Below are 9979 nucleotides of genomic sequence, written 5' to 3'. Positions count from 1 at the left end.
GTGAAGGTTATAGCAGATACATATCTAATTTCAATTTTAATGTTTTATGAAAATCAAAATATATATTCGCATTAAGATATTGCTCTATCACATTAGTTATTACATCCAGTCTTAAAAAAGAATGAAACATTTAAATTTTGGATAGCCTTATTCATGTCGATCTTTTTCCTATTGAATACTATTTACAAAAAAATTATGTACATCTTTTATTTGTATATGAAATTACTAATCAGTTTAGAATTTGTGACCACCTAATAATACCCTTTTCATAAACAATGTTTATATTTAATGTATTCAAAGAACACGTTTCAATCTCAAGTACTTAGTACATTAATAAGCTAATCGTTAAATAGTGCACAATAGCATCCTTTCAAAGTACAAGCTCCAAACCTAATATGAACTGAGCTATTTGGCTTGAAATCATGAGTTCTATTTTTTTTCCCTTCACTTTGACAGGCCACTTTCACTGACGCGAATTCAAGAACGTTTACCTAGAATATTTACAATGATACTAACATGATTGGTAATTAATCTAAACCATCCCCTGTCCTCCGAAAGAACAACGTTTATGTTTATGCTGAGTTAGCTTTAACGGACAATAGAAAGTAAACATGGCACATAATGTTTGACTTGGAAGGTTAACTATATTTCTAATTTTAATTTTTTATTTGTTAGGTATCAAAAACATCCAAACATAGAAACAGAAGTTTATTCACTGATAGCTTATCGAATTACCATGATTTTAATTTGGACAGCATTTTACTCTGCATTTAGCTCTATGGAATCCTACATGGTACTCCTTGATTTCGGAGTTTTCGAAACATTAACAGGCCGTTTTCAAAACTTTCGATGTATGTCCATTTCTATATACTGCAAGTCGCATAATGCAATCAAGTAATCCACATTTTGCACTAATGGTATTTCCTTCATAGTCACTTCCTCCATACCCTTAATAATGTTTTCAGCTTCTGTTATTTGTTCATTGGATACTTCCTCACAAGTAATGAAATCATGACACAACCAAGTAGAACATACACTTGCTGACATTTTGCCAGCACAAGTCTCCTCAGTGTTTCTGTACTTTTCTTCTCGTTATGGTCTTCCTTAAAAATCTTCACAGATTGCTTTGCTTTCTCAACTGCTTCAAATCTATAGCTTCTCTCAGTTGTGTTGTTTCTATGGTCATGGCCTCGCTCACGCATTTTATCCCACATTGCCATGTAATATCTCGAGTAATCATAATAAGGAATCCTAATGACTCTAAAGGAAATCTCTTAAGGTCTGAAGTCGCATTCAAAATTTTCTTGCCATTTTCAAGCAATTTTTTCAATTTGTCTAAAGAAGTATCATTATTTTTGACAAGACAATACCACGTGATATATGTAATGAGATTACATAACAATCTAAGTCCAAAATCATCTGACTTTAAAAAGCAAAATATTGCTTTCTTTAGACGGTTTTCTGCTGCTCTCGCATTACCCACATACAAAAAATCGCATGCTAACATGCCGCTTTCTATTGCTACATAATTAGGATTGTCATTTTCGAAGATGGCGTTATCATTCAAACACAATCTTTGAGTGACCCGTAGGGACAAATCGCGTTCTCTTTCTATTAGGCGCTCGTAAATTTTAACATCTACATTTTCAAATTTGTAGCACATCAAATTTAAAGCATGATCCACCAGATCGTAACTAGGTGGAGAAATTTGCTCCGGCGTTGACAAATTGAAATATATTTTTACTCCACAAAGTATGCATGCATCATACAACTCTAGAATCATGTCGTATCTGTTCTTATAAAAATGAAAAACATCTGGAATAAATAGACAAACAGTATTGTCGCCTGATCCACCGCAAATAATTCCAACTAACTCTATTACATTGTCTTCTTTCCTTTTGGCCGCGACGGCGGTACCACTTTCACCTTTTACAGCGAATACACCATTCTCACTTTTAACGAGAAATTGTCCATTTTCTGGTTTACACTCTTCATGTTCCGACTCAGAAACAATAGTTCCATAATTTGGTGTACCACATTTGCACACTTCATAAAGTTTATCGCTAGGTTTGTATTTAAATATTTCTTTATCAAAAATGCTTTCAAATGGACCAGAATAGATACAAACATTCTGATCTACGTTCTCTGTGTTGCTTAAAAGATCTTTTACAGAGTGATCAATCTCTATCAATCCTATATCTAAACTTTTTTCATCCAAAATTTTAACTGATGTCCCAAAATGGATAAACTTACTCTGACTTAACATTTTAATATCAATTTTGTCTGTATGAAGAGTAATATGACGATTTGTTAAACCATACACTTTTCCAGTTTTTACATCTCTGACATAAAAGGCGACGCTTGCGGAATGGTTCTCTGCAGATGCCTTAGTTTGGTCTTCTTTGATTAAAGTTTGAGTATCTGAAAATCCCTCATGCGACATAAGAGGTTGATCATAACTGCTAGATGCTTTTTCTTCACCCTCGGAGTCAGTCTCCTCTGAAAAGATGAACTTACATTTAAGAATTTGCTTCAAAAACCATTATTGAAAATGGGTTTAAAATGAGTTAACATGGAACATTTGAGGTAACATTTGTTTTATTTAGAAAATGTGTTAACTACAATTTACATTAACAAATTCACATCAACCTTTTTATGGAGAATGTTGATTATTTACAACACTTTCAGGTGAACATTGCAATAAAGATGATAACATATATAAACCAATTCGCTGCACGTATTGACAATAAGTTACATAGTAGGTCTTAAAAATGGTTGGTGCATTGTATCCAATGACGGACGAAAAGAGGTCAAATGTTTCGAAAAACATTTTGTTTATTTGATCTGACCGCCTGTGAATTAGGATTGTATTAGGTTAGATAACACTTTCGTTAGTATTTAAAGTGGAAGGTTTTTTTTTCAGTTTTTCTACGCTTATGATCACTTGAAAATCATGTTTAGGACTTCTCATGCTTAAGATCTACTATGTGTCAATATTTATACAGAACAGAACAGAACATACATTTTATTTGAATTAAGCATAAACAGCTCATCTTCTTTTATAATACAATATATTTGCATGCATACGAAAATGATAAGTATCCAAGCATTGAGTGAGAGTGAATAAAACCATTGGGCTACAATTTGGAGGATATTTTCTCCAACACAGTACATATATATTTACACTACAGTACATATATATTTTTACACTCTAATGATATTTTCTAAATCTTTAAGGATACGCTCTCTGGTGTACAATTTCGGTGTATAAAGGTTAATTGTATGCGCTTGTAAAATAACGAACGAAATGATAGAATGTGTCGTATCTGTCTTGACTCGTAAGCTAAATACTGTCTATTTTACAGCACATTGTATTGTGTTGCTCATAATGTACATAATTTATGATACATTCTGCAAAATACATTGTTTTGTATATAATGTACAAGAACACACCGAAATCCTTTGTATACGTTACTCGGCAGTGTTTTAAAAATTTTAAACTTAAGGTCATTAATGTAACTCGTGCGCTCGTTTACGGCTTCATCAAAAATACACATTTGCACTAAAGTTTACAATATTGCTTGGTAGCAAACAATTAAAACTATCATATTACAGGTGCGCAAATAAAATGAATTATATTGAATACATGTAACGCAGTTATATCTGTATGCTTTGTAAAGAGTATCGGCGAAACTAGGTCGTTGGGATTCCAAGATTAAAGGACGAGAAACAAATATATCCGTAAAAGCACTGGGTGTGATGCTAAACTTACCTTTGCTTACTAAATATTACGTATTGGAATACAACCAGTATTGTTACAGTGCTGTTATGTTTCATTTGATTTTTTGGAAATTTATAATTTTACGATAAAAAAGAAACTTGTCTACTATTGATTTCATTGAGATGTCTGATGTAGATAAACTACTACAACATCGCAAATCACTTTTTCACACAAATGACATTAGATACCTACATAAACTAATCGAAGTACCACAAATGTATCTTTAGGGAGAATTAGTTCTAGCCCATTTAATTCTAATGAGATACTTTTAGCGTAGTATAAATGCATTTTTTCTAAGGGTGTCATGAACGAGTTTGAGATACACATACAGTTTGTCCGGTTTAAATTTCATAACAACAGGCTTTCCTGAAATTCAGTTTATCTCGGGTATGTTAAATCTCACCAAAAGAACAACACAATAAAACTGAAATTGTGCATAACAACAAGGACAAACATATCTGTCATATGGATCATTTTAAACCGTTTACATTAATTTTTATTATCCCTAATATAAATGTCAAATTCAAATTTCCCATTAGTTTAACTAGGATAATATATCATATTCCCAAGTGATTTTATATCACATGCACAAAACCGTTATTTTCAATTTCTGCGCAGGTGATTTGATCCATAATTTCATATCATAACAAAATGTAAACTGAGAATTTCTGACCTTCTGTACTACAAGCTCCATCCATGATAGTATTTTCTTATCCCGTCACTCTAATATTTCTCCATACAGTCTGATTTTTCAAAATGTGTATTGTTAGATCGATTGTCTTTTTTTTTCCAGGTATTCATATAATCAGTAATTGCCTTGTAATATTTATAGATGATGGAAACAACCGGAATACACGAAACTGAAAGAGCTCATATTACTTTTTTATTGCGTTTTTGTAACCGACCTAACGACACGGAGATATAACACTATTAACTTGGAATATGCTGACTCAACATCGAGTTATGACTATTTATTTATTTGTGGAAGCAATCAATGGTTTATATATTCTTCCGCATATCAATTACTATTTTAAAACCTTGATCATTTATTACGTCAGATTATTAACTAATCAATAAGGCATATAGATTTTTTGTTGGGTGTAACGTCACACCGACAAAATTAAAGTTCATATGGTGACTTTCCAGGAAGACTCCAAATGCACCTCCATGCATGATTTTATCACGGTAGGGTACCTGGGTAGACCCACGATCTTCCGTAAGCAAGCTGGATGGCTTCCTGAGAAGAAGAATGCAACATCCGGGTGAGGCTCGAACGTACATCGGTGACTAGCAAGTGATTCTACGTCTGCGGCCTTAACTACTCGGCTTTCAAGGCCCCACAACAGGTCTATAGAATATTGTTGTTTGAATCAATAGTAGGACAAACAGATATGACTAACATTTACATTCAAAAATTTTACTATACATCCGACTTATCGTTGCTTATTGTTTAAAATTGGTTTGTATAGAAGAAAAAAGCGTTTATTATCGTATTAACAGCATTACTATTTGTGAGATTGTATACAAGATCTGACACCATTCATAAAAACAAAAACATAAATAAAATGGCGTCGTTCGATAAAAGTCTTTCAAAGCTGGACACCAATATTTAAATAGATAATTAAATTATAGTTAAAGCTATTTTTTCTGATGATAAAGATCAAAATTGAATAGACACGACTATATGATTTTCCCTGAATTTAAGGATATTTCAAATAAAAATCAGGAACTGTTTTTTTTTTCAGAAGGAGACTTATAATTTAGTATAGTGCGGGTCTGTTTACTATTCAGTTTAGATGTTGAAAAGATCGATATTCCTACATTTATTTTAATTTTCTGATACTCGTGGAAAGGAAACCACTTATTCTTTTAGCAAGCAACTGTAAGAACATAAAAATATAAAAATTGATTTTTTTTTGTGAGTTAAACCACATCAGAACTTCGAGTCATCCAAGAATTGCTAGCGCGATTCGAGTTTTTGCAAGAAGTTTGCAACGTGGTTTATACCTGTCCAAACGCACAAAATAGTATTTAATTCTTAATTACCATTATGAGTTACCAAACTAGAAACACATCTAGCATTACATGTGTAATTAAGTCGCCATACAACATTTCAACATGTTGATAATGTCTTAATAACTGCCAGATGTTTGACCACACGGATAGATATGTAGACAGAAAATTATGACAACAGTTTCAGGCCTGGTCCAAAAACGTTTTACATGCCTACAACCAATAACATATTGGAGAAATTGTTAATGCGCAATTCTCTTGGATATAACCTTTTCTGAATTTTCCTTTCAAAGAAAAACATGTAACACGGTATTCAGTTATTTTCCGCACCCAGTAAAAGAAAATAGTTGGCTACGTCCAGGCAAGGCATAGTAATATGAACAAATAACGAACATATTATGTACTTAAAACGCTAATCGGTGGACTTTGTCCATACTTTTTGCATAAATTTTGTGACAAATATGCAATGTGATGAATTGGACGTTCATTTATTCAGTAAGAGATTGACATTAGGGATTTTGTACTTTATTTTATTTTCAAAGATGTGTCAGACGTTAGAATAAGTTGGCAAAGAAAGAAAGGGTGTCACAATCCTTCAGATCAGTATGTAGCGTGTCGGGTTTTGGAACTTAGCTCTGGAAGTTGAAGTGAACTAAACAATATTCACTACTAGAAAAGACAGATGATGTAGATGATGTACTACAGTTACTGGATACAGATCCCGGGTTTCTGTTCACATGCAGAAGGATAATAGTAATGTTGAAGAATTGAACAAAAGCAAACAGCAATATGATTGAACCAACGAGACAGAGAGCAAAAGATAACATTTACATGTTGCTACTTGCTAAGTGGATGTTAGTGTATAAGAGAGGATATGTTGTTGAAAGTCAAGTCATTGTCATAAATACACAATCTAATACAAACAGGGACATAATTGATTTAGATGGATGTAAAAATAAAATTTGTACTCGTAAAAGATTTGTAACGCCGTTTTTCAACAGTATTTCAGTCACCCGTAAAAGAAGAAATCTAAACATGATGTGAATGAGAAAAGATCTCATGTCGGTTGATGAAGACTGCTTATTCAATCTTATATTATTGTTAAAATGAATCAGCATTAGAGGATAATGCAGTTGTAACTTACATGAAGAGATCAACATACAATGGTTATTAAAATTGTGCGTGTTCATCCATGAGAATAAACATAAAAAGAAGACGAAAATAGTTAAATTAAACTACTAAACGTTGTTTATAGAGATATATATTGGAGGTTAAATAGGAGCTGAACGAAAAATGATGATTTAAGGATGTAAGGTTGACAACTGCGAGAATCTTATATTAGTGCATATAAGTAAAGAAGCATATAGACTTCTTTCGCATTCACACATCGAAACTGTAACAGTTTTAAATGTATTAAAATTTTCATGCACATTAACTGATCAAGTAGATACACTGTATTGTCTTTTAGCCAAGTCAAAAGTCAAGTCAAAATTTTTTTATTTCACTCATTTCATTTATATTTTGCATAATTTATATTTCCGATACGTGTTTAAATACCGTATAACGATCACAGCATTAATCAGATATTTTGATGTTATATCTTGAACATGTACAGGAACAAAAGGCATGATTCACAACGGAATGTAAATTATATTAAGCCAAATTTACGTCTGACTCAATTAAAAATCTAAATTAATCATCTAATCTGTACATTGTTTGTAGTTTAATTCGAGAAGTACTTATAAGAATATAAACGTTGTGTGTAAGTTCTTTATTAGAAGTATTTCATTCAGCATGGATATCTTGTTCGGCGTGTTATGTTTGATATAAAAATTTAATATGTATATCAAAATATCAAGATTCTTTCTTGTATTTGGACCAACGCAAAGATATGTTTAATAAGGTTGCTATGTGTATCATTATGTAGATAATGTAGTATACTCACAGCGCATGCGTATATTTTATACACACCCAGTTTGGGATGTTGTTTCAGCAGTTGTTAAGGCGCACTGATATAATAAACATATACTTATAGTAAGAATACTGTGTTGGTCATTCTTTACAATAAGACATGGTGTCAGAAAATTAACGATTTTAATACATCCGCATTTGTCAGGATTATTAACAATCATTGTGCATATAGTGCATATAGTGTATCGGATGCAAATAATGGATTTAACCGGTGTACCGACGCCTACAATGGACTGGGACAGTCCGAATTTGTTGGAAACATTCAAAACCTTTAGAGGTCACGCGGAATTGATATTCCAGGGTCCGTTAAAGGGGAAAGATGAACCAGTACAAATCACATACTTGCTCCTATGGATGGGACAAAAGGAAGAGAAATTTATAAAACTTTAGTGTTGACAGCTGATCAGAAAAAATCAGTAAAAGCTACCGCCGACGCATTTGAAAAACACGTTCAGCCGAAATCAAACCCAGTATTTGCGCGGTTCAAATTTAATAATGAAGTGCAAGGTGAAAATACCATGGAACAATTCATCACACGACTTAAGATACTTGCAAATGACTGTTCTTATGGCGAAGCCTACAAGGAAGATTTGATTAGAGATCGAATCGTGTTCGGTGTAAAGTCGTCCAAAATTAGAGAGAAGCTTTTGACAGTAGGTGAGAAACTAACATTGGCGAAAGCTGTTGACATATGTCAAACTGTAGAATATGCACAAGAGCAAATGAATAACATGCAAGAATCGTCTTCTATTAACTTTGTACGGAAAACTACTCACAAAAAAGAGGAATCGAGAAAACGAGATATAAAGTGCAAAGGCGGGTCGCGGAAATCAACGGAAAACAAGCCAGATGTCGCGCACAAATCGTGCCAAAACTGTGGTCAATTCCATGGGGACAAACAGTGTAAGGCGAAGGGAGTGCAATGCCGAAACTGTAAAAAATGGAATCACTACGCGAGGGTGTGCAGGAGTAAACGTGTCAATGAAGTGAGGGCTGATGATTCATCTGAGGATATTTACATTGATACAGTAATTAGTGCTGTGGACAAGATGTGCAATCAGGCATTTGTGGATATTAAAACTGGACCTCTTGGGAAACAAATTTCTTTCAAGATAGACACTGGCGCACAGGTGAATATTTTACCTCATTTTGCATTGCAACAATTAGGTGTAAAAACCGCACTCTGTTCCTCTGTAACGAAGCTCACAGGTTATAATGGCAACCCTTTAGTATGTCTAGGTTCCATTACCTGCAGTGTACCCATGAACCTTCTGCACAGACCAAGTATGTAGAATTTCATGTAGTAGACACCCAGTCACCACCCTTGTTTGGTTTTCAGACTTCCATCGATTTTGGCCTAGTTAAACTCGCACATGCTGTCACTTCCAATTATGTATCCTCCCGCTTAACAAAACAGCAGTGCTGAATGAATATTCCCAGGTTTTTAAGGGCATTGGCTCTATTCCAGGGCAATGTTCTATTTATCTGAAACATGATGCTAAACCTGTGGTTCATCCTCCACGTAGGATTCCTGTTGCATTACGAGATAAATGCAAGAAGGAGCTAGATAAGATGGAGAAATTGGGGGTCATTACAAAAGTAAGTGAGCCTACTGAGTGGGTCAATTCAATGGTGACAGTACAGAAAAAATCAGGTGACTTGCGAATAGTACTTGATCCGGGTGACTTGAACAGAAACATTCAACGTCCTTATCATCCGACGAAAACACTGGATGACATACTTCCCCAGCTAAACGGCGCTACATTTTTTACAAAATTAGACGCTAGGTCAGGTTACTGGGCCATGCATTTGACAGAGAAGTCTTCCATGTTGACTACATTCAATACCATATTTGGGAGGTACAGGTATCTGAGGCTTCCAATGGGTATTTCGTCTGCCATGGATCTGTTCCAAAAGAAAATAGACGAAATATTTGAGGGTCTCCCAGGGGTAGCTGCAATAGTAGACGATATTTTAGTATATGGCAAAACAAGGGAGGAGCATGATGCGAATTTGAGAGCAGTGCTCCAAAGGTCACTAGAACAAGGTATACGCCTTAATCCAGATAAGCTGGAGGTTGGGCAGTCCCAGATTAGATATTTCGGTCATGTGATATCTAAACAAGGTCTTAGCCCAGATCCAGACAAGGTGTCTGCAATTCGAGAAATGCCTATCCGGAAAATAGGTCACAACTCGAAACGGTACTTGGCATGA

At 34.1% G+C, this 9979-nt stretch overlaps 2 protein-coding genes across 2 annotated transcripts; one reads left to right on the top strand and one right to left on the bottom strand.

Moving 5' to 3' along the window:
- Nucleotides 1-1114: 1114 nt before the first annotated feature.
- Nucleotides 1115-4711, bottom strand: LOC128555875 (uncharacterized). The gene is made up of 2 exons (XM_053539657.1): nucleotides 4455-4711; nucleotides 1115-2499 (listed from the first exon to the last, which is right to left on the bottom strand). The coding sequence occupies exons 1-2, from the start codon at nucleotides 4477-4479 to the stop codon at nucleotides 1115-1117; spliced, it is 1410 nt and encodes a 469-aa protein (XP_053395632.1). The 5' UTR covers nucleotides 4480-4711.
- Nucleotides 4712-8283: 3572 nt separating this feature from the next.
- Nucleotides 8284-9979, top strand: LOC128555874 (uncharacterized). The gene is made up of 2 exons (XM_053539656.1): nucleotides 8284-9049; nucleotides 9234-9979. Exons 1-2 carry the CDS (start codon nucleotides 8284-8286, stop codon nucleotides 9977-9979), a joined length of 1512 nt encoding a protein of 503 aa, XP_053395631.1.

The sequence above is a fragment of the Mercenaria mercenaria genome, chromosome 3 (genome assembly GCF_021730395.1).
Source record: "Mercenaria mercenaria strain notata chromosome 3, MADL_Memer_1, whole genome shotgun sequence".
Taxonomy (NCBI): Eukaryota; Metazoa; Mollusca; class Bivalvia; order Venerida; family Veneridae; genus Mercenaria; species Mercenaria mercenaria.
This window is presented reverse-complemented; position numbering and strand designations above follow the sequence as displayed.

What these genes read in the sequence shown, in the direction of transcription:
- LOC128555875 (XM_053539657.1), bottom strand. Translation starts at nt 4,479, where the DNA reads ATGGATGGAGCTTGTAGTACAGAAG. An exon ending in TGGAGCTTGTAGTACAGAAG is followed by an intron (nt 2,500 to 4,454) that starts GTCAGAAATTCT and finishes TCATCTTTTCAG; the next exon opens with AGGAGACTGACTCCGAGGGT.
- LOC128555874 (XM_053539656.1), top strand. Translation starts at nt 8,284, where the DNA reads ATGGAACAATTCATCACACGACTTAAGATACTTGCAAATGACTGTTCT. An exon ending in GAACCTTCTGCACAGACCAA is followed by an intron (nt 9,050 to 9,233) that starts GTATGTAGAATT and finishes GCTCTATTCCAG; the next exon opens with GGCAATGTTCTATTTATCTG.